We start from the raw sequence: 24706 nt of genomic DNA, 5'->3' as shown, positions 1-24706 counted from the left end.
TATCCTATCGATAAGAGGAATTTACCACCACATACAACTAAGGACGCGCTAGCCCTCTCACATAGATTTTTTTTCGCACTTTTCCCCGTGTTTCCAGACGGGTTGCGTTTTCCGTCTGACTCGTCAATCGCCTAAGTGATCGCTTTGGGATTGACCCTTCCACTCACCAACTTCTCAACCTTGTTTTTTTTTTTTTTTTTTTTTTTTAGTACATTCCCTTAGGATCAGCGAGCCCTTAGTTGCATAAGCGAACCGGATCGTAAACCAGAAGCGTTGGACATGGAGAAACTGGGTTCTGCGAACCAAATCATTGTCACATCACACGGGTGGAGGTTATGCACACTCGTATGGGCGAGAACCGAGCCCACAATAAACATGGTGATGGATACCAGGGATGTAAGCGGCCCAGGACTAGAACGCGAGAGTTCGACAGCCAAGGGTTCATGAGGCGAGAACAGCCGGGTGGACTCACGTCGTGGACACCTTGAGGGCAGGAAGAGAAAGTATGCGTGCAAATATCTAATCATCTAATAGTATACAGGCAAAAGATTAGTAGATTGCCAGAGGAATTCATTTGCTTTTTGGATGATTCTGTACACCTTTCATTAGCATTTTTTACAGTAGGTGTTTTTTTTCTATTAATAAGAGAGACATGGAAGAGGAGAGGGAGAGAGAGGGAGAGAGAGAGAGAGAGAGAGAGAGAGAGAGAGTCTATTTTAGATGTTAGAATGCTCAAGATCAGAATCATGCGAGAAGTGAAACACATTTTTCAGCACTTTTTTAGAAAATTTAAAATGTTGCTCAATTTTAGTCATCCTTGATCCCAGCATGCTACGATAGGAGCTATAAATAATTACATAACTATAGGTACAGTTAGAGAACAAAATGAATTTACATCAGTATGCACACTAGTTATCTAGACTCTCTAGTAGACTCGTTATCTAGACTAGTTATCTAGACTCACTAGTTATCTAGACTCAGAGAGAAACAGTCTATTTTAGATGTTAGAATGCTCAAGATCAGAATCATGCGAGAAGTGAAACACATTTTTCAGCACTTTTTTTAGAAGATTAAATGTTGCTCAATTTTAGTCATCCTTGATCCCAGCAGCATGCTACGATAGGAGCTATAAATTACATAGCTATAGGTACAGTTAGAGAACAAAATGAATTTACGTCAGTATGCACACTACACACTAGTTATCTAGACTCTCTAGTAGACATTTCATTCAATCACAATGCAGCTTCCTTGAAGAACTTCATTGAGTGCATGACACTAGCTACGTAGATGGTAGCCCAAATCACATCATTTGTTCACAAAGTACTACACACTAGTTATCTAGACTCTCTAGTAGACATTTCATTCAATCACAATGCAGCTTCCTTGAAGAACTTCATTGACACTAGCTACGTAGATGGTAGCCCAAATCACATCATTTACTCCCCCAACTGTGAAGAGTAAAAGTTATTTGTGTTCTTCTTTTCAAGATGAATCTTCACAAAGTTACGTCAGAATCTATCAATATGTCTCTAGTAGACATTTCATTCAATCACAATGCAGCTTCCTTGAAGAACTTCATTGAGTGCATGACACTAGCTACGTATAGATGGTAGCCCAAATCACATCATTTGGGAAGTGTAAAGTGCCAAGTTTCACGAACAGACCACTAGGTGTCAGCACCTGAGGACTCAGTCCCGCATCCTGTCTGAGAATCCCCGCCATCACGAACCACACGCAATTGGACAACGTAAACACCCGACTATCGGACAAGTTATCCGGAAAATTCCGATTGTTTCCGAAAACGCCCGAGCTCGCGAATCTCGGCTTGGATATGTAGGAGAGGCGAGCGACACAAGAGAGCGTTGAGATAGCGAGGATCGTTGCCATTATCCGGAAAATTCCGATTGTTTCCGAAAACGCCCGAGCTCGCGAATCTCGGCTTGGATATGTAGGAGAGGCGAGCGACACAAGAGAGAGTTGAGATAGCGAGGATCGTTGCCATGGCAACAGCAAGCCAAATGTCCGCACTCAATGGGGCCAGGAATTTGAGGATCCGCCGATCTGTATTGGTGGGTATCTAGGAGGAGGTGAGAAGGGGGCGAAAGATGTCGGTGTAATGATCTATTCCATTTTAAAAAGTTAACCATGTCAAACTGTGCAAATTATTTAGACTGAGGTCTACACTCTTATGATGTGTTCACACATAGTCGACCGGCCGTCGATCGACCATCGATTCGCAATAAATTCGCATCGATCGACGCTGATGGCCGTCGACTATGTGTGAACACATCTTTACAGTGATATGTCTCCAAGCATTCTTTTTTTTAATTCAATTCAATTTTTATTGTATTGTTAAAACACATTGTATTGTTAATATTCTCACTTCTAAGAGGTACCATATTTTGGTATTTGAGACTGTAGAGTGTAGGTATTGAATAGTATCACTCTTCGACGTTAATTCCCACAATATTGTAAAAAAAAGCTTTAGAACTGTCGAATAGTTACTCACCTTGAAGAGTATGCTGATTCCAAGGTTCATGAAAGGTTTGGTAAAGTCTATGACACTCTCTCGCGCATAGTTGATTGTCATTGATCCGACAGCCAGGTCAGCTTTCTGGAGGAGAACAAAGGAAAAAAAAATTAATAATGTATTTATAAAAAAAGCATAAAAAAGCGCCAAATAATTTCTGACTAGTAGCAATTTTTAAAGGACGCACCAGATTTTCTCAGCTCATTGTGGTTAAATGCCCACTTTATATACCTACTTGTACAAATATTTACTTTAATACCTCTTACCTACAATAATGGAAGACCGAAGAAGATCGTTGCCATGGCAACAGCAAGCCAAATATCCGCACTCAATGGGGCCAGGAATTTGAGGATCCGCCGATCTGTATTGGTGGGTATCTAAGAGGAGGTGAGAAGGGGCGAAAGATGTCGGTGTAATGATCTATTCGATTTTAAAAAAGTTAACCATGTCAAACTGTGCAAATTATTTAGACTGAGGTCTACACTCTTATGAAAATCCGCGAACATAATCGCCAAATCCGCGAACATAATCGCAAATCCGCGAACAAAATCGCCAAATCCGCGACCATAATCGCCAAATCCGCGAACAAAATCGCCAAATCCGGAGTGATATGTCCTCCCCTCTCCAAACATTTTTTTTTTTTTTTTTTAATTCAATTCAATTTTTATTGTATTGTTAAAACACATTGTACCTATTGTTAATATTCTCACTTCTAAGAGGTACCATATTTGGTATTTGAGACTGTAGTGTAGAGTGTAGGTTTTGAATAGTATCACTTTTCGACGTTCATTCCCACAATATTGTTTAAAAAAAAAGCTTTAGAACCGTCGAATTGAATAGTTACTCACCTTGAAGAGTATGCTGATTCCAAGGTTCATGAAAGGTTTGGTAAAGTCTATGACACTCTCTCGCGCATAGTTGATTGTCATTGATCCGACAGCCAGGTCAGCTTTCTGGAGGAGAACAAAGGAAAAAAAAATTAATAATGTATTTATAAAAAAAGCATAAAAAAGCGCCAAATAATTTCTGACTAGTAGCAATTTTTAAAGGACGCACCTAGGCGGCGCGTTCTATTCCCGCCCGGGGCGGATTTTATCCTGATCGGATAATGTTCGTTCTCGGAACGGCTGGCTTTCTCCTATCCTGTCTTCCTTCTCTCTTCGATTTCGGAACGATGAGACCATAGCAGTTACAGTTCCCTCTGTCAAACCTCTTAAAAAAAAAAAAAAAACATCAGCCAGCCTAGCTCGCATGGAACTACCCTCCATCTACCTACTAGCCTTGTAAGCGCTAGGTCGCGGTTTCGATTCCCACCCAGGGCGGATTTTATCATACACATAAAGTTCTTAAGGTTCTTTATCAGAAAGCCTGACTTTCTCCTATCCTGACTTCCTTCTCTCTTCGCTTTCGGGACGACAAGACCTTAGCAGTTAGAGTTCCCTCTATCAAACGTCTTTCAAAAATCTCAAACCGAGAAGTATATGAACGACCGGCCATTTTCCAATAGAACACATCAGTATAAAACCTGGCCCTTCTTTCCGAGATCTCCTCAAATGAAAGTGCAGCTTTTATGTCTCATGGGAGGTATAAAATAAAAAAAAAAAAAAAAAAAATGTAGGTAGGTAATGTGGTCAATGCCCCATACCCGAAAAAACGTCATGGTAGATCCGCTCTCCAGGGTTCCATAGGAGATTTCCGTCTGTCCTGCCAAATCCTCAGCATTCTCTATAGGCGTAATCATACGTTCTACTGTGAGAAAGGCGGCTAGATTGGCGGTGTAGGAAGAAATGATGATGAGGGTGAAGAACCACCAGATGCCGCCAACTATCCGGGTGGAGGTGGCCTGTGAACACCACATGGGGGAGACAAATTAGTGAAGAAGAAAATACCTACCTATGTGGTAGATAGATGGCAGTGATTTCCAACGTGTTTTCCTCCAGTTTCTAAATGGTTAGCCAGGGTGTCGCTAAAAGATTTTTGTTTCTAAAAAAAAGTGTCGCAAAAGAAAGGGAGGAGGTAGAGAAAGAGAGAGAACACGAGGAAGGAAAAGAGAGTGAGAGAGAGAACGAAGAGGAAGAGAGAGAAGGAGAGAGTAAGAAGTTAAGAGAGAGAGAGAGACACACACATGGAGGAAGTGAAAGAGAGAGGACGGAGGGAGAGCTAGAAAGAGAGAGAGAGAGAAGAAGAAGAGGGGGAAAAAGGTTGGGAGAGAGAGTTGTGCAAGAGAGAAAGAGAGTAAGCAGCTGGGAGAGAGAGAAGGAAACAGGAAACTAAGCAGAGAGTAGAATCGCAGTCGTTTAAACGAGATAAAAATATTTAGCTTAAAATAAAATGTAAAACTGTAACAGGGGTAGTAATAGCCCATTAACAGATATAGGACTTAAGGATATGGGACACTTCCCTGTTCGTTAAATATGTGTTCCATATCCCATGGGATAGGGTACCTCATTAACTAAATATATGTAGGTAGAGAAGTACGTATAACATGGAAATCTTATTCCCAGTTCGTTTTATATGTGTTCCATGGTCCATATTGGCAACTTACACAGTCTGAGCGCATGGTTTTCTTGCTGTTGTAGCAGAATTCAAAGATGGCCACCATAATGGCGATGGCTAATCCACATAGCAGCACGACGAACACTCCACCTGGAAAATGGAAAACAATAGATGATATTCATAGTCAATAGGTATAGCCATAGCCAACATGAAGTTAATAGACCTACTTGATCAAGGACACTATTTGCTTTAACTGCTTGAAGCCCAGAAAAAGTTTTGCAGTAGGTAGCAGTAGGTACTATCAATGTCGTCGTTGTTGTTGTTGTTGTTTTTGTTGTTGTTCTTGTTGTTGTTGTTGTTGTTGTTGTTGTTGTTGTTGTTGTTGTTGTTGTTGTTGTTGTTGTAGCGGCGTACCTGTACCGAGGGGTTTGATGGTCTTGTGGCGCTCCCAAAAATTTTTTTTTTTTTTTTTTTTTTTTTTTTTTTTTTTTTTTTTTTACGGAAGAGTTTCAACTGAATGGAAAGCTCTCAATCAATTAGCCGATCAAATCAAGCAATCAGAAAGTATGCAGTAGGTACCTACCTACCTCTTTGAGTCCAATTTTACAGTCAATGAGAAAATAATCAATACGTATGGATAGCACAGCACAGCACTAGGGTGGCAGAAGAAGAAAGAAAAGAAGGAGAGGAATGAGAAGGAGGAGAAGAAGAAGGAGAAGGAGAAGAAGAAGGAGAAGAAGAAGACGGAGGAGGAGGAGGAGGAGGAGGAGGAGGAGAAGAAACAAGTTTATCTATAGATATTAGATAGGTACCTCGTATCTACATAAAGAATCAAAAGAATACGATATAAAGGAGGGAGAATTGGATATTTCTCAAATATTGTAAAGCAAAGTGCTACCTGCACCCACTTACTGAAAGAAGAAAAAAATCCACTAAGTGTAATTTCATTTCTCTCCCTTTTTTTCTTCAAAAACCTCCCTCATTCCTCCTCCTCCTCTTTCTTCTTCTTCCTCTTCTTCTTCTTCTTCTTCTTCCTCTTCTTCTTTATCCTTCTCATCTTGTTGAGGTATTTTTCTTCCCCTGTTCATTCTACAAACCTGCAGACATTCATTTTCTTCGCGGTAACAAGTAGGTGCTCGTAGATAAGTCACTTTCACAGAAATCTCTACAGAAATATACAGTCAGGCGGATGATCTATAGATTTTCTTATCTTTTAGATAGGTACCAAATACCTAGATAGTTAGATTTAGAATGCACCGATAGTTTTCTAGAAGAGAAACAGGTATACTTTTTATGAAGTAAGTTAGTAATGGTCATGCCTAACTAAATTAGCTAATTACTATCGGGTGTTATCATTCGACTAATCGCAGTAGGATCTGTTCAGTACACTTACCTACCTACGATCAGAGGAATTTACGCATGTACCTACCTACTAAGGAGGGCGCTAGCCCTTCACTAGGATTTTTTTTCGCCTTTTCCCGTGTTCAGACGGGGTCGGCGTTTTTCGTCTGACTCTCGTCATGGGGGAAATACATCAACTGGGCAGCCATCTTGGAATTCGAAAACTGATAACATAGTTTGTGGAAGAAACATTTTTTGCTCAAATTTTTTTAGGAAGAAAGGAGGAGGGGGAGGAGGAGGAGAAGAAGAAGAAGAAGAAAATGAAGGAGAAGAAGAAGAGCAGGAAGAAGACGGAAAAGCAGAATATTGTCATGTGCAAATTTGTATGAACTCCGTGTAACAATGTGGGTATGCAACATGCAACAAAATATTAGTGGAGATGTCGGTTTTATTTTTTTCTAATCAATCCCTGCTACCGTAAAAAAATAATAATAATAATAAAAAAAAACTACCTAGGGTAGGGTGGGGCAAAGGTACGCAGTGGGGTAAAGGTTTTCCCCATTACCATCCCGTACTTACCTTGTCCATGAGCTGTCTCACAATCCCGTTCCACTCTCCACTCTCATAATCAAACACTCCGTACTTGCCATCCGGTACCAGCTGAATGCTGTACTCAAACCCGACCATCCCGGCTATGGCCCGTAGCAAATCTATACAGAAACCTTCGTACCGGGCATTGCCAGTCAAATTTACGGAGGAAGCGGTGTGCATCACGTACGGGGTCTCCTAGGGGGAGTTTTGTAAGGAGGGGAAGCAAAAAACAACACAGTAAAAAAGCCGAAAAGGTAGCGTATTTTGGGTAACAGAGACACAAAGGGTTAGATCTAAAATCTACATGAAAAACAACTGTAGGTGAAGACACATACCTAATACCGACCACTCACGCTCAGACCGACCGTCCTAGGTCTGTCAGACCGTCTGACAGACCTAGTCAGACAGTCTGACAGATCTAGTCAGACAGTCTGACAGACCTAGTCAGACAATCTGACAGATCTAGTCAGACAGTCTGACAGACCTAGTCAGACAATCTGACAGATCTAGTCAGACAGTCTGACAGACCTAGTCAGACAATCTGACAGATCTAGTCAGACAGTCTGACAGACCTAGTCAGACAATCTGACAGATCTAGTCAGACAGTCTGACAGACCTAGTCAGACAATCTGACAGATCTAGTCAGACAGTCTGACAGACCTAGTCAGACAATCTGACAGATCTAGTCAGACAGTCTGACAGACCTAGTCAGACAATCTGACAGATCTAGTCAGACAGTCTGACAGACCTAGTCAGACAATCTGACAGATCTAGTCAGACAGTCTGACAGATCTAGTCAGACCGTCTGACAGACCTAGTCAGACAGTCTGACAGATCTAGTCAGACAGTCTGACAGATCTAGGCTCTGAGCCTCTGATTTATTTTATTTCTGATCACCTCACCTCTGTGGCTGAATGGTCAAGAGCACTGACTCTCAACCTGGAGGGGCTGGGTTTGAATCCCGGCCAAGGTGGAAATTTTCTAACCAAACATTTCCGTCAAGCCAGCCTAGTCGTGATATGTCTCCAAGCATTCTTTTTTTTCAATTCAATTTTTATTGTACTTATTGTTAATACACATTGTATATTGTTAATATTCTCACTTCTAAGAGGTAACATATTTGGTATTTGAAACTGTAGAGTGTAGGTATTGAATAGTATCACTCTTCGACGTTAATTCCCACAATATTGCTAAAAAAAAAAAGCTTTAGAACTGTCGAATAGTTACTCACCTTGAAGAGTATGCTGATTCCAAGGTTCATGAAAGGTTTGGTAAAATCTATGACACTCTCTCGCGCATAGTTGATTGTCATTGATCCGACAGCCAGGTCAGCTTTCTGGAGAGGAACAAAGGGAAAAAATGAATAATGTATTGGTTCATGAAAGGTTTGGTAAAGTCTATGACACTCTCTCGCGCATAGTTGATTGTCATTGATCCGACAGCCAGGTCAGCTTTCTGGAGAGGAACAAAGAGAAAAAATGAATAATGTATTTATAAAAAAGTATAAAAAAGCGCAAAATAATTTCTGACTAGTAGCAATTTTTAAAGGACGCACCTAGGCGGCGCGTTCTATTCCCGCCCGGGGCGGATTTTATCCTGATCGGATAATGTTCGTTCTCGGAACGGCTGGCTTTCTCCTATCCTGTCTTCCTTCTCTCTTCGATTTCGGAACGATGAGAGCATAGCAGTTACAGTTCCCTCTGTCAAACCTCTTTAAAAAAAAAAAAAAAAAAAAAAAAAAAAAAACGCACCAGATTTTCTCAGCTCATTGTGGTTAAATGCCCACTTTATGTACCTAAGTACTTGTACAAATATTTACTTATAATACCTCTTACCTACAATAATGGGAGACCGAAGAAGATAAAAAAGGAGAGTAAAAAGGTAAAAAATAAAGAAGGAAAATTAAAGAAGTGTGAGGAGGAAAACAAGATTCCCGATTTTGAAAATTTGGACCGATTGCAATACTTTCTATTACTACAGTATAGCTCCGCTATACTGTAGTAATAGAAAGTAAAAAGGAGAGTAAAAAGGTAAAAAATAAAGAAGGAAAATTAAAGAAGTGTGAGGAGGAAAACAAGGTAAAGTTCTCCGAAAGCATGACTGGAACAAGTAATTCCCAGAGGACTGATTGTTCTGAGTAATTTATCCTTATTGGATTTGTGACTGTGGTTTTCAACTATCAGGCGGTTCGGTACTCTATTTGAATATCAATTCAGGAACCCCATTTTCTGGAACTCTATCAGGTACCTCATTTTCTTCGTACCACCAAACATCAATTTTGATGACTGGAACAAGTAATTCCCAGAGGACTGATTGTTCTGAGTAATTTATCCTTATTGGATTTGTGACTGTGGTTTTCAACTATCAGGTGGTTCGGTACTCTATTTGAATATCAATTCAGGAACCCCATTTTCAGGAACTCTATCAGGTACCTCATTTTCTTCGTACCACCACACATCAATTTTGTGTGTTTGGGGGTTTAAATAAAGAAATTATAGCGCCGCAGGCGAGACGCGTACCACAGATTTTGAGCCTCTGCTCTATTCACTGCTTCTTCTCTGCTTTTCTCTCAAATCCTCCCGACCATCAGTCTTCATCTCTAGCATATTTCCTGCTATATCTCTGTAATCAATAGTAGACACCATCTGTAATTCCGTACTAATATAAAACTGGCACTCATCTCGGTTGCCAATTTTTATTGGCCTTCAGTCTTCCGCTTTACCCGAAAATTTTTCTCCTTTTTTTTATCAAAGATAAAATTGGTCTCTAAGGACAAGAACTACGAAAAAATTTCACAAGACAGGGGAAAGAGGAGAGGGAAAGAGAGGGGAGAGAGAAATTGAGAGGAAAGAGAAGGAGGGAGTTATAGCGCCGCAGGCGAGACGCGTACCACAGATTTTGAGCCTCTGCTCTATTCACTGCTTCTTCTCTGCTTTTCTCTCAAATCCTCCTGACCAGTCAGTCTTCATCTCTAGCATATTTCCTGTTATATCTCTGTAATCAATAGTAGACACCATCTGTAATTCCGTACTAATATAAAACTGGCACTCATCTCGGTTGCCAATTTTTTATTCGCCTTCCGTCTTCCGTTTTACCCGAAAATTTTTCTCTTTTTATCAAAGATAAAATTGGTCTCTAAGGACAAGAACTACAAAGAAATTTCACAAGACAGGGGAAAGAGGAGAGGAAGAAAGAAGGGAAAGAGAGGGGAGAGAGAAATTGAGAGGAAAGAGAAGGAGGGATGCCATGTAATGATTTAAAATCAAGACTAGAGCCCGTTCTCCCTTTATTCCTTTCAAGTCACCCATCCATTTATTGGCCTTGCTCGGCGCAGTTTAACATAGGGGACGCTGAAACCGCTCTTAAAATAACGACTGAAGTGTTATCTAAAACTTTCTCGCTTTGAGTTCATAGATCGTGGGGACAAATTTCAAGATCAAAGCTCATTTGTGTGAGAAAATGTGAAAAAAACCCCGAAAAACAATTTTTTTGAGTTTTTTGGCTTTTTGGTTCTCTGGACAAAATTTGCACCACCATTTTCGTGTTCCTGGTAAAAAGACCTTTAATTTGATATATAGGTCGACCAGGTTTGGATAAGGCCTTCTATGGGGACGGACAGACTGACAGAGTGACAGACAGACAGACAGACACCGAAGCGAATACAATAGCCCGTCAACTATACCTTTTTTTTTATTACTATCGTAATAATAAGAGAAGGACGGACTAAAAATTCCGAGTTTAAACTTGAAGTGTAAACTGATCTCTGATTGGATAAATTTATGTCCAAATCGACCAATCAGATTAGTTAATCCAATGAACTAACCAAGTTTAAACCCAGATTATGGTCCCGTGCATGTGCAAATTTGTATGAACTCCGTGTAACAATGTGGGTATGCAACATGCAACAAAATATTAGTGGAGATGTCGGTTTTATTTTTTTTCTAATCAATCCCTGCTACAGTAAAAAAAAAAAAACTACCTAGGGTAGGGTGGGGCAAAGGTACGTAGTGGGGTAAAGGTTTTCCCCATTACCATCCCGTAGGTACTTACCTTGTCCATGAGCTGTCTCACAATCCCGTTCCACTCTCCACTCTCATAATCAAACACTCCGTACTTGCCATCCGGTACCAGCTGAATGCTGTACTCAAACCCGACCATCCCGGCTATGGCCCGTAGCAAATCTATACAGAAACCTTCGTACCGGGCATTGCCAGTCAAATTTACGGAGGAAGCGGTGTGCATCACGTACGGGGTCTCCTAGGGGGGAGTTTTGTAAGGGGGGAAGCAAAAAACAACACAGTGAAAAGCCGAAAAGGTAGCGTATTTTGGGTTACAGAGACACAAAGGGTTAGATCTAAAATCTACAATGAAAAACAACTGTAGGTGAAGATACATACCTAACACCGACCACTCACGCTCAGACTAGAGATGGGGATCGATCTCCGATTTAATCGAAGATCGATTTTTTTGCAAATCGATTTTCGATGAAATCGATTTCGGTTTTTGAATCGATCTTTTGCCCTTGAATCGAGATCGATTAATCGAAATTTGAAGAGAGATCGAGTTTTCGATCTTTTTTTATTTAAGAGGGTTAAAAAAAAATCCAATAAAAAAAATCCCCCGCCAAAAAAGCGAATTTACCACCGAACACGTTCCCATCTGGAGATAGATGCATTTTTTAATATGAGCATTGTGAGCGCGCGAATATTCAAAACTCGCATTTCGTTTTCGCAAGCTAATTGAATCAATCAGTCAATCAATCGCAATTTGATTTTGTCTGTTGTGTCTTTTTCATTCGGTTTTTGAATCGATCTTTTGCCCTTGAATCGAGATCGATTAATCGAAATTTGAAGAGAGATCGAGTTTTCGATCTTTTTTTTTTAAGAGGCATAAAAAAAATCCAATAAAAAAAAAAAAATCCCCCGCCAAAAAAGCGAATTTACCACCGAACACGTTCCCATCTGAAGATAGATGCATTTTTTAATATGGGCATTGTGAGCGCGCGAATATTCAAAACTTGCATTTCGTTTTCGCAAGGTAATTGAATCAATCAGTCAATCAATCGCAATTTGATTTTGTCTGTTGTGTCTTTTTCATGTTTTTGGGTTTTCACACAAAAGTCACAAAACACAAGTGGGTGAAAGATCGACAGACCGACCTGACAGACCTAGTCAGACAGTCTGACAGACCTAGTCAGACAGTCTGACAGACCTAGTCAGACAGTCTGACAGATCTAGTCAGACAGTCTGACAGACCTAGTCAGACAGTCTGACAGATCTAGTCAGACAGTCTGACAGACCTAGTCAGACAATCTGACAGATCTAGTCAGACAGTCTGACAGACCTAGTCAGACAGTCTGACAGACCTAGTCAGACAGTCTGACAGACCTAGTCAGACAGTCTGACAGATCTAGGCTCTGAGCCTCTGATTTATTTTGTTTCTGATCACCTTACCTCTGTGGCTGAGTGGTCAAGAGCATTGACTCTCAACCTGGAGGTGATCTGATGGATCGATTTTTAGCCTTTTGATTCGAATCGATTCAAAAGATCGATCTTTTACTCGAGATCGAACATCATTAGCTCAGACAGTCTGACAGACCTAGGTTCTGAGCCTCTGATTTATTTCATTTCTGATCACCTCACCTCTGTGGCTGAGTGGTCAAGAGCACTGACTCTCAACCTGGAGGGGCTGGGTTCAAATCCCGGCCAAGGTGGAAATTTTCTAACCAAACATTTCCGTCAAGCCAGCCTAGTTAGCTTAGTTGGTAGTGCGTCTGCCTTGTAAGCGCTAGGTCGCGGGTTCGATTCCCGCCCGGGGCGGATTTTATCCTGATGGGATAATGTTCGTTCTCGGAACGGCTGGCTTTCTCCTATCCTGTCTTCCTTCTCTCTTCGATTTCGGGACGATAAGACCATAGCAGTTATAGTTCCCTCTGTCAAACCTTTCTTAAATAAATAAATAAATAAAAAACATTTCCGTTCTTGGATAGGCATGGATGTAAAAGACTGTGGTGAATTGAAGTATTGTGAAAAGTGGTACCGATGTAGGTACGGTATAGGTAGGTAGGTATATGTACCTACATTTTTTTTCTTTTTTTATGTTCTTAGCTTGAATGGCCGGCATTACACACTTTGTAACTACCTACATATATTCTTATTTACTGTGTGAACAAATGAGTAGCTAGGGAGAGGGGAAGAAATTCTTTACGTAACTTCTGATTGGGCGGAAACTAATTTCCTTTTGGTTAAAATAAATCAGACTCTGACTTATTGAAAACTCAGATTTCTTCACAAGCATTGGCAAAGCGAAAGACTGATGTGATGACTTTTCGAGAAAATTAATTTTTTATTAATTTATAAGAATGACAGCAAAGGAAAATAGGCATAATTATGTTTTTTTTTTTACTATTTTTAATAAACAATCTCTTGCTAGTTTATACTCGATGTCAGTTGATTTAAAAGTTGAAACCCGGCAAAATGGTATGGATTTTTTTATGGTTTCATCTCATCGGATGATCTGTAAGAAATAGTGTGTGTCAGGCCTAATAGGAGACTTGACATGACTCCGTTCGAGTCAGATAAAATAAGCCTAACTACTGGATTTTTCACAAAAACGATAAAACACTGGAAACACTCCCCCTTTAATTAAATTGGATTAATATAAAACTTGATACGTGAATACTCGGGTCAAAGTGCAAGGGACCAGGGACAAACTTTATCGAATACAATTTTCGAGGGGGAAAAACATAAATTATTATGGGTTTACAACGCAGGTATGATAGGAGAGATTAAAATTACCACAGAGACAAGCGGACTGTTTCTGTGCTTGATGGTAATATCAAAGAAATCAACAATTCTGTACATTTATCTTTCAAAAGGACTACCTGTATCACGAGTCAATTTGAACGGAGGATTTTTTTATCGAATACAATTTTCGAGGGGGAAAAACATAAATTATTATGGGTTTACAACGCAGGTATGATAGGAGAGATTAAAATTACCACAAAGACAAACGGACTGTTTCTGTGCTTGATGGTAATATCAAATAAGAAATCAACAATCCTGTATACATTTATCTTTCAAAAGGACTACCTGGTATCACGAGACAATTTGAACGGAGGATTTTAAAAAGTCCTAGTGGCTCAGATTAGTAGCGTGGCTCAGTCCTAGTGGCTCAGATTAGTAGCGTCATTTCGAGGGGGACGGTTGTAAAAGCTTTGCTTCATCAAATAATGAATAATCCAGGAGAGCCAAAGGAAATCTATCAAAAATCAACAGAACCTACAGGATGGCGATAGTGAAAATTGAAAAGTATCGGCCTTCCAATTTCTTAGCTACAAAGAATGGGAGTATCGGAGAAAAAACCATCTAGAGAACTAGAGAAAAAACCATCAATATCTACAAGGTGGGAGATAAAATCCAATAATAAATATCTAGAGCGCAAGTCGTTCCGTCTTAAATCGACCTTATTTCATACTTACAAATAAAAGAATCTACATCACGAGTCCAGATTAGTAGCGTGGCTCAGTCCTAGTGGCTCAGATTAGTAGCGTGGCTCAGTCCTAGTGGCTCAGATTAGTAGCGTCATTTCGAGGGAGACGGTTGTAAAAGCTTTGCTTCATCAAATAATGAATAATCCAGGAGAGCCAAAGTAGGTAAATCTATCAAAAATCAACAGAACCTACAGGATGGCGATAGTAAAAATTGAAAAGTATCGGCCTTCAAATTTCTTACCTAGGTACAAAGAATCGGAGTATCGGAGAAAAAACCATCTAGAGAACTAGAGAAAAACCATCAATATCTACAAGTTGGGAGATAAAATCCAATAATAAATATCTAGAGCGCAAGTCGTTACGTCTTAAATCGACCTTATTTCATACTTACAAATAAATGAATCTACAGAGTTACAGGAAACCATCAATATCTACAAGGTGGGAGAAAAAATCCATCAAAATCTAATACAGGTTGGTGGGAGAGAAAATCCATCAATATCTACAGGGTAAGTCGTGACGTCATAATACCGACCTTCAACTTTCAAACCCACAGAGAAATGGAGCTACAGAAATTCCATCAAGATCTAATACAGGGTGGTGAGAGAGAAAATCCAAAAATCCATCAAAATCTACAGGATGTAAGACAAAAAATCCACACGTACATGTTTAATCAACTGAGCTACAATTCCATTCCATTCTCCGGTTGCTCAGGGTAAGTCGTGACGTCATAATACCGACCTTCAACTTTCAAACCCACAGAGAAATGGAGCTACAGAAATTCCATCAAGATCTAATATACGCAGGGTGGTGAGAGAGAAAATCCAAAAATCCATCAAAATCTACAGGGTGTAAGACAAAAAATCCACACGTACATGTTTAATCAACTGAGCCACAATCCCATTCCATTCTCCGGTTGCCGGATCCAGAGCTCCGTACTTGTTATCCGGCACGAGTTCTATAATATAATCGAATCCGACAATCCGAGAAATGGATTCGAGGAGGTCCACGCAGAATCCGGAAAACCTCCGGTTGCCGGATCCAGAGCTCCGTACTTGTTATCCGGCACGAGTTCTATAATATAATCGAATCCGACAATCCGAGAAATGGATTCAAGGAGGTCCACGCAGAATCCGGAAAATCGGCCATTGCCGGTGTAGTTCTTACCGGTGAACATGGTCATGTAGGGAGCTTCCTATGGGAGAAAAATCCGGACTAGAAATCGGGAATACAAACCATGGAGGTGGAATAAAAAAAATGTTTACTGGTTCCTGAAAAGTACCATTGGCCATTGGGTACTTTGGTGTAACTTTAAAATCAAGTTTTATAAAGGGAATATAGGTAGGTACTTACCTCAAGAAACAACTTTACCCACCTACATGAACAAATTTAATTACATTTTAAATATAATTCTTAATTATGAATTATTTGTATTTATTTTGTAGTAAAGCTGAAAGTCTCTGTGGCGCTCACAAGGGTAGACATGTTTTTAGAAGCTCAGAATTCTCAGTTAATCTATCATAATTCTTCCCCACACCTACAACCTACAAGGAGATAGGTAAAGAGGTACAGTACCACGTAGAATGGACGGCGAGTGTGCTAACACAATGGAGCAACCATTCTTGAATGTTTCAAATGTGAGCACAACACAATCGCACCTAACTCTATTGTTACGTTCATTCAAATGAGTAACACTAGTGGCGAGTCTTTCATGGATTCCTGGCGTCAAACCTGAATTCTAAAGGTGTGTCCGCACATAGTCGACCGGTCGACTTAAGTTGGAAACACTTTAAGACCTGCCGCGAAGTTACGCAATGCAGACTGAAAACCTACGAAACCTATGAAAATGATAAACAGCTCTCACACTAAAGTCCCACGACTTAGGTCTAATAGACTAACCTAGAGTGTGAGAAGTCTGTCTCTCTGTATCATTTTCATGGGCTTGGATTTTCAGTCTGCATGCATCGTGCGAGTAGGGTCTCCAGATCAATTTTTTAAAAAGTAGGACATTTGGTTCCAAAAACCCGGACATTCCATCGAAAACCCGGACATTTCCCAAATTTCAAAATGTATAGTTTGCACCAGTGCCCAGGGTGCAGAGAACACTGCATTTGCCTTACTAAAGTTACACACGATCGTTCTTCTTCACATTCCGATGAAAGCAAACATTTTTACTGGTTTTTTTGATGTTTCATGAATACGAATGTCCATAATGTAAAGACAATCATTAGTCATGTAAAATACACATGACGAATTGTCAACCTACGAGTAACACTAGTGGCGAGTCTTTCATGGATTCCTGGCGTCAAACCTGAATTCTAAAGGTGTGTCCGCACATAGTCGACCGGTCGACTTAAGTTGGAAACACTTTAAGACCTGCCGCGAAGTTACGCAATGCAGACTGAAAACCTACGAAACCTATGAAAATGATAAAAAGCTCTCACACTAAAGTCCCACGACTTAGGTCTAATAGACTAACCTAGAGGTGTGAGAAGTCTGTCTCTCTGTATCATTTTCATGGGCTTGGATTTTCAGTCTGCATGCATCGTGCGAGCTACTAGGTACGTTTCCAATGTGCGGCAGATCCAAGGGTTTATAACATGTAGGTAGGCTCCTCATTTTGAAATCTCATCTCACGCCACTGCCACAGTAAGGTTAGGTAGGTGGCTTACTTGACGTTGTTCTTTATTCACAGACTTTTAATCTCTTACACCTCTCCCTCCTCTCCTGTTGTTGCATAAAAGTTACCATACGTTTTATGTTTTAATACTCAATTGTTCACACAGAAAACAAGGGGTGGCTGCAGTGTTCATTTGTAAGTTACCTACATACCTACATAAATGCCAACTGTAGGTATTAGGTATATTTTCAAACAAAGTCAAATCAAATCATCCTCTGCAAGACGAGACTTTTTCTGGTCAACTTTCAAAGAAATCTCATACCTAGATCAGAATTTTAGAATAAAAAGAAAAGTGTATAGTACTTGTGAGTCGTATTTTCCTTAGGGGATTCCCCCCAATTCTGAATCCTTTTAGGACATCATTCATAAAAGTGACTGTGGGTTAAGGATTAAGGGTTAACTCACCAGTATGGTAACCACAACCAGGGTGACATTCATGGTACTCGAATCAAAGAAAGCCCCGGGGTCGCTAATATTAACCCCACTCCCTGTCTCCCATTCTCCCACTTTGACCAGTGAATGTTGCTTCAGTTTGAGAAGGTCCATTTTGAAGTCCACACGCTTCCCTTCCTTGAACTCAATCGGACCTGTTAGCCCTTTGATTTCGACCTGGGGACACACATCAAACATGATTACTTGGGATGGAATACCTTCCTTCAGTGCACAATTAACTTGCAAGTCTCACACAAGGCTTACACCAAAATGAGAACACAAATGAGAGCTAATATTAAAGAGGGCACTTAGTAATGCCGTGATAGCCACAAAAGAGTGAAGAAGCTCTCTGCTTTGGTTTGATTTGTGATTTGGTTTGATTTTTCAACCAACTAATCAGTTCTCCTCATGATTTGAGTGTACGCCGAAATAATAGGTGTAGTAGGAGTAGGTACTATTAGATACCTGTATCTATATAATGGCCAGTAGACAACCACCTACTCATAGAAAAAAAAAAAGAAAAAAATAATAATGGCCTGTGCGTTGTCTTTGTCATAAAAATAAATTCAGTCAACAAATTCACAATTTAAATTCCACAAAAAATTTAGCTAGTACCTGAAGTAAAAAATACCTAAAAGTAGAAAAAAATACACACTCAAAACCTCCAAAATTGCAAGACACATTCCGAAATGAAGATACTGCTACAACAAGTCATCTGCTCATACCATATTAGAAACAACTCTACAATTAATTCTAGAAGATTTTATTCAAAGTCTAGAAGGAATCCTCCAAATTCAAGAAAGTATACTACAAGGAGATAGGTAAATAGGTACAGTACCACGTGAAATGAACGGCGAGTGTGCTAACACAATGGAGCAACCATTCTTGAATGTTTTAAATGTGAGCACAACACAATCGCAGCTAACTCTATTGTTACGTTCATTCAAATGAGTTACAGCTAGACATGGAGAACTGGTTCTGAACCAAATCATTGTCCACATCACACGGGTGGGGGTTATGCCACTCGTAGGGCGAGAACCGGGCCACAATAAACATGGTGATGGATACCAGGATGTAAGCGGCCAGGACGTAGAACCAGATTTCGACAGCCAGGGGGTTCATGAAGGAGAACAGACGGGTGGACTCACTAGTGGGTACCTTAGGGGGGAAGAGAAAGTATGCGTGCAAATATCTAATCAGCTAATAGTATACAGGCAAAAATATTAGTAGATTGCCAAGACTGCCATTAATATTTATGGGCATTAGAGTGAACTTTTGAGTTGTATGGCCGCCATACACGCCATACATACACGCTACGCCACTGTCTTTTTCATGTTTTTGAGTTTTTCACATAAAAGTCGCAAAACACAAGTGGGTGAAAGATCGAAGATCGATTTTCTTGAGATCGATTTTTTAGGTGAGATCGATCTGATGGATCGATTTTTAGCCTTTTGATTCGAATCGATTCAAAAGATCGATCTTTTACTCGAGATCGAACATCATTAGCTCAGACCGTCTGACAGACCTGGGTCTCGAGCTTTTTCCGCCACACACGTTCCGACTAATTTTCAAAAATCCCCCCGGACGCCGGACAAACATGTAAAAACCCGGACATGTCCGGGAAAACCCGGACGTCTGGAAACCCTACGTGCGAGCTACTAGGTACGTTTCCAATGTGCGGCAGATCTAAGGGTTTATAATATGTAGGTAGGTTTCTCATTTTGAAATCTCATCACACGCCACTGCCACAGTAAGGTAGGTAGGTGGCTTACCTGACGTTGTTCTTTATTTACAGACTTTTAATCTCTTACACCTCGCCCTCCTCCCCTGTTGTAGCATAAAAGTTACCATACGTTTTATGTTTTAATACTCAATTGTTCACACAGAAAACAAGGGGTGGCTGGAGTGTTCATTTGTAAGCATACCTACATAAATGCCAACTGTAGGTATTAGGTATATTTTCAAACAAAGTCAAATCAAATCATCCTCTGTAAGAGGAGACTTTTTCTGGTCAACTTTCAAAGAAATCTCATACCTAGATCAGAATTTTAGAATAAAAAGAAAAGTGTATAGTACTTGTGAGTCGTATTTTCCTTAGGGGATTCCCCCAATTCTGAATCCTTTTAGGACATCATTCATAAAAGTGCCTGTGCATTAAGGGTTAACTCACCAGTATGGTAACCACAACCAGGGTGACATTCATGGTACTCGAATCAAAGAAAGCACCAGGGTCGCTAATATTAACCCCACTCCCTGTCTCCCACTCTCCCACTTTGACCAGTGAATGTTGCTTCAGTTTGAGAAGGTCCATTTTGAAGTCCACACGCTTCCCTTCCTTAAACTCAATCGGACCTGTTAGCCCTTTGATTTCGACCTGGGGACACATGAAACAAGATTACTTTGGATCAAGCAAGACTATTTGGAATAAAAAAACCTTTATACACTGCACAGTTTACTTGCAAGTATATTACCGGCGGGATCAAAGTTTTTTCGGATCTGTGCTTGGAGTTCAAGATGAACTCAGCCTCGTGAGGACAATTGAGGAGCTACTTTGATCGAGTAACGACCAGTGGCTGCATTACCAGTTTATGATTTGGTTTGATGTTTCAACCAACTGATCAGTTCTCCTCATGATTTGAGTGTACGCCGAAATAATACCTAGGTCTAGTAGGAGTAGGTACTATTAGATACCTGTATAGTATACAATGGCCAGAAGACAACCACCTACTTTTCTTTCATAGAAAAAAAGAAAAAAATAATAATGGCCTGTGCGTTGTCTTTGTCATAAAAATAAATTCAGTCAACAAAATCACAATTTAAATTCCACAAAAAATTTAGTACCTGAAGTAAAAAATACCTAAAAGTAGAAAAAAAAAAAAAATACACAGTCAAAACCTCCAAAATTGCAAGACACATTCCGAAATGAAGATACTGCTACAAGAAGTCATCTGCTCATACCATATTAGAAACAACTCTACAATTAATTCTAGAAGATTTTATTCAAAGTCTAGAAGGAATCCTCCAAATTCAAGAAAGTATGAATCTTCAAAATACTGGAAGAACTCAAAATTCTATAAACAACAAACCTAAACAACATTCAAATCAAAATTCCAGAAGGTAGGTAGGTATCCAAAGAATCTAAATTTAGAAGAAATCCTCAAAATTTCAGAAGATATGCGAAGAATCTAACTTTAGAAGAAAACTTCAAAATTCCAGACGGTATACCAAGAATCTAAATTTAGAAGAAATCTTCAAAATTCCAAAAGGTATGTATGTCAAGAATCTAAATTTAGTAGAAATCCTCAAAATTATGAATCTTCAAAATACTGGAAGAACTCAAAATTCTATAAACAACAAACCTAAACAACATTCAAATCAAAATTCCAGAAGGTAGGTACCTATCCAAAGAATCTAAATTTAGAAGAAATCCTCAAAATTTCAGAAGATATGCGAAGAATCTAACTTTAGAAGAAATCTTCAAAATTCCAAAAGGTATGTATGTCAAGAATCTAAATTTAGAAGAAATCCTAAAAATTCTATGAGGTATACAGAAAATCTAAATTTATAAAAAGTCCTCAAAATTCAAAAAGGTATAGGTACCAAGAATCTAAATTTAGAAGAAATCATCAAAATTTTAGAAGATATGCGAAGAATCTAAATTTAGAAGAAATACTCAAAATTCCAGACGGTATGCCAAGAATCTAAATTTAGAAGAAATCCTCAAAATTCAAGAAGGTATGTCAAGAATCTAAATTTAGTAGAAATCCTCAAAATTCAAGGTCTACCAAGAATCTAAATTTAGAAGAAATCCTCTAAATTCTAGAAGGTATACAAAGAATCTAAATTTAGAAGAAATCCTCAAAATTCTAGAAGGTATACAAAGAATCTAAATTTAGAAGAAATCCTCAAAATTCAAGAGGGTATACAAAGAATCTAAATTTATAAAAAGTCCTCAAAATTCAAAAAGGTATACTAAGAATCTAAATTTAGAAATCCTCAAAATTTCAGACGGTATACCAAGAATCTTCAAAATTCCAAAAGGTATGTCGAGAATCTAAATTTATTAGAAATCCTCAAAATTCTAGAAGGTATACAAAGAATTAAAATTTAGAAGAAATCCTCAAAATTCAAGAAGGTGTGCCAAGAATCTAAATTTAGACGAAATCCTCAAAATTCTAGAAGGTATACCAAAAATCTAAATTTATAAAAAGTCCTCAAAATACAAAAAGGTATAGGTACCAAGAATCTAAATTTAGAAGAAATCATCAAAATTTCAGAAGATATGCCAAGAATCTAAATTTAGAAGAAATCCTCAAAATTCAAGAAGGTATACCAAGAATCTAAATTTAGAAAAAATCTTCAAAATTCAAGAAGGTATGTTAAGAATCTAAATTTATAAAAAGTCCTCAAAATTCAAAAAGGTGTACTAAGAATCTAAATTTGGAAGAAATCCTCAAAATTCTAGACGGTATCCAAAGAATCTAAATTTAGAAGAAATACTCAAAATTCCAGACGGTATGCCAAGAATCTAGATTTAGAAGTTATCCTTAAAATTCGAGAAGGTATAACAAGAATCTAAATTTAGAAGAAATCCTCAAAATTCCAGACGGTATACAAGTACCAAGAATCTAAATTTAGAAGACATCCTCAAAATTCGAGAAGGTATGTCAAGAATCTAAATTTAGAAGAAATCCTCAAAATTCCAGAAGGTATACCAAGAATCTAAATTTAGAAGTATCCTCAAACAAAAATCTTATGTGGCGTATGGTACAGGTGGGCCAATAAATGGTACGTTTTTTAGGTGGGCGAATACATGGTACACTTACCCTATCAAAGAAATCAACAATTCTGTACATTTATCTTTCAAAAGGACTACCTGTATCACGAGACAATTTGAACGGAGGATTTTAAAAAGTCCTAGTGGCTCAGATTAGTAGCGTCATTTCGAGGGAGACGGTTGTAAAAGCTTTGCTTCATCAAATAATAAATAATCCAGGAGAGCCAAAGTAAATCTATCAAAAATCAACAGAACCTACAGGATGGCGATAGTAAAAATTGAAAAGTATCGGCCTTCCAATTTCTTACCTACAAAGAATCGGAGTATCGGAGTTAGAAGGAAAAAAAAAAAACGTAAATAGGAAATAAATCAAAATTCAAAATTCAATCACCTGTGTTTTCATTTCTATATTCGATAGGATCTAGGAAGAAACCTTCAAAATTCCAAAAACACTATGAAGACTAGCTTCCAAATGAGCCCTCAAACTGCAAATGTGAAAATTCAAGAAGAAACTCAAAATGCCAGAATGTGGAAAAAAAAAAAACGTAAATAGGAAATAAATCAAAATTCAAAATTCAATCACCTGTGTTTTCATTTCTATATTCGATAGGATCTAGATAAAATATTAGACACCTAATCATAGAAATCATCATAAAATCAGAGGCAGGATAATTTTCCCCTATAAATTTGCTGAACATTTTCGCGAAATTTCAGCAAAACTTGGTTAATAATGTAAAAAAAAAAAAAACTGACGGAGTCGGTAAACTAGCAGAAAGTGCGTTTTGTGAAGATTTACATACCTATTTGATTACCTAGTTTTGGCATCAACTTTTTTTTATGTAAAAAAAGAAGTCAGCTGCAGCTACGTTGTAAGTTGGTAACTAATTGAAAGCAAAATCTCAGGAACTGTAATAACGGCAACTCACCTAGAACGTCTGACGGAATTCCAAACCCGTCTGATGGGTTTGAAACTTTTTCGGCCTGAGGTTGAGTGGCTAGCATTAGGTACTGAAGAGGTAGGTACTTATGTATATGTGTATGAGCGAATGTGAGTCTGTAATTTCATCACTAGTCTTCATGAACATCCATAACATTTATCTACTACTATCCCATCCTTTCCCTATACCACTTACCACTCCATACCATCCTGTTCATCTTAATACCATTCCTAATTCCTACCCCATCCACCTTACCATTCCCCTTCCTAGAGCTTATAGTCCTGCATCTAATTTAAACAAAATGTCACACGTTTTTATGATTGAGCATTTTTTCTCGAATTTTTTTTTTTTTTTTTTTCATACATGTCCCACATTTCTTGAGAAGTATACGTACTTGCCTAACTACCTACCTTCTTATCTACAGGACCTACGTACCTACCTACCTAGATTATACTTCAGTCCGGGCGTCTCTAAAGTTTGTTTAAAAATGAACGATATATGAAAGTGGCGTTTCTAAACTTCAGGCAAAATGGAAGAGATAAGTTTTGGCGAAGAAAAAAATGACAAAGAGGGGAAAAATCCATCAACTCGAGGTCAGAAAAACTGATTCTTTCTCAATCCTGAAGTGCGGGTATTGGGGGTAAATTGAGGTTTGACATGTTTTGTATCACCATTCCTACCGAAATTCAATTGGTAAGTTGATCTCACTCACCGAATTAACATAGTTGATCAAACTGAGTCCAGCATCCCAGGGTGTCTCTTCTTCACACGACAGATTGGTGAGTTGTAACGAGTGACTTTGCTCCAGGGTTTGAAGACCTACCGCGAACACATACACGGCATCATACATCAAAGCAGCGTCAGACTGAAAATAAAATAAATAAATAAAAATATATCATGAAAAATAAAAATATCGAAGAATAATAGTGAGATAACTATATTGCATTACTCGTATGTTTTACAAAACCAATTTTTTTTTTCCTTGGAAAAGTACAACTTGAAGTTTGTTGTTGTTGATGATTTGATGTAGGTACATAGGTACTGATTTTCTCTAATCACTACGGGCTGAAAAATTCCCGGAGGGACGGACCCTGCTTGTTTTTACACATCCACCTAACCATTCCCCTTCCTAGAGCTTATAGTCCTGCATCTAATTTAAACAAAATGTCACACGTTTTTATGATTGAGCATTTTTTCTCGACATTTTTTTTTTTTTTTTTCTTTATACATGTCCCTCATTTCTTGAGAAGTATACGTACTTACCTACCTACCTACCTTCTTATCTACAGAACCTACGTACATACCTACCTACCTACCTAGATTATACTTCAGTCCGGGCGTCTCTAAAGTTTGTTTAAAAAGTAAAAATGAACGATATAAGTGGCGTTTCTAAACTTCAGGCAAAAATGGAAGAGATAAGTTTTGGCGAAGA

General features: G+C 38.8%; 1 protein-coding gene across 1 annotated transcript in view; it reads right to left on the bottom strand.

Moving 5' to 3' along the window:
• The window catches only part of LOC103518028 (glutamate receptor ionotropic, kainate 2-like), a gene marked incomplete at its 5' end in the record, with an annotated part of 40900 nt that overhangs the window by 8198 nt on the left and 7996 nt on the right, over positions 1-24706 (bottom strand). The window contains 12 exons of the mRNA XM_026829940.1: positions 266-483; positions 1806-2077; positions 2510-2614; positions 3379-3483; positions 4176-4373; positions 5076-5176; positions 6540-6591; positions 6947-7153; positions 8142-8294; positions 11009-11215; positions 19730-19933; positions 23987-24139. Of these exons, the coding sequence (XP_026685741.1) occupies positions 266-483; positions 1806-2077; positions 2510-2614; positions 3379-3483; positions 4176-4373; positions 5076-5176; positions 6540-6591; positions 6947-7153; positions 8142-8294; positions 11009-11215; positions 19730-19933; positions 23987-24139 (1975 nt within the window). The remainder of the gene's footprint in view (positions 1-265; positions 484-1805; positions 2078-2509; positions 2615-3378; positions 3484-4175; positions 4374-5075; positions 5177-6539; positions 6592-6946; positions 7154-8141; positions 8295-11008; positions 11216-19729; positions 19934-23986; positions 24140-24706) is intronic.

Source organism: Diaphorina citri, unplaced genomic scaffold (assembly GCF_000475195.1).
Source record: "Diaphorina citri unplaced genomic scaffold, Diaci psyllid genome assembly version 1.1 scaffold2046, whole genome shotgun sequence".
Lineage (NCBI taxonomy): Eukaryota > Metazoa > Arthropoda > Insecta > Hemiptera > Psyllidae > Diaphorina > Diaphorina citri.
Note: the sequence above shows the minus strand (reverse complement) of the source record. Positions and strands in the feature narration are given on the sequence as shown.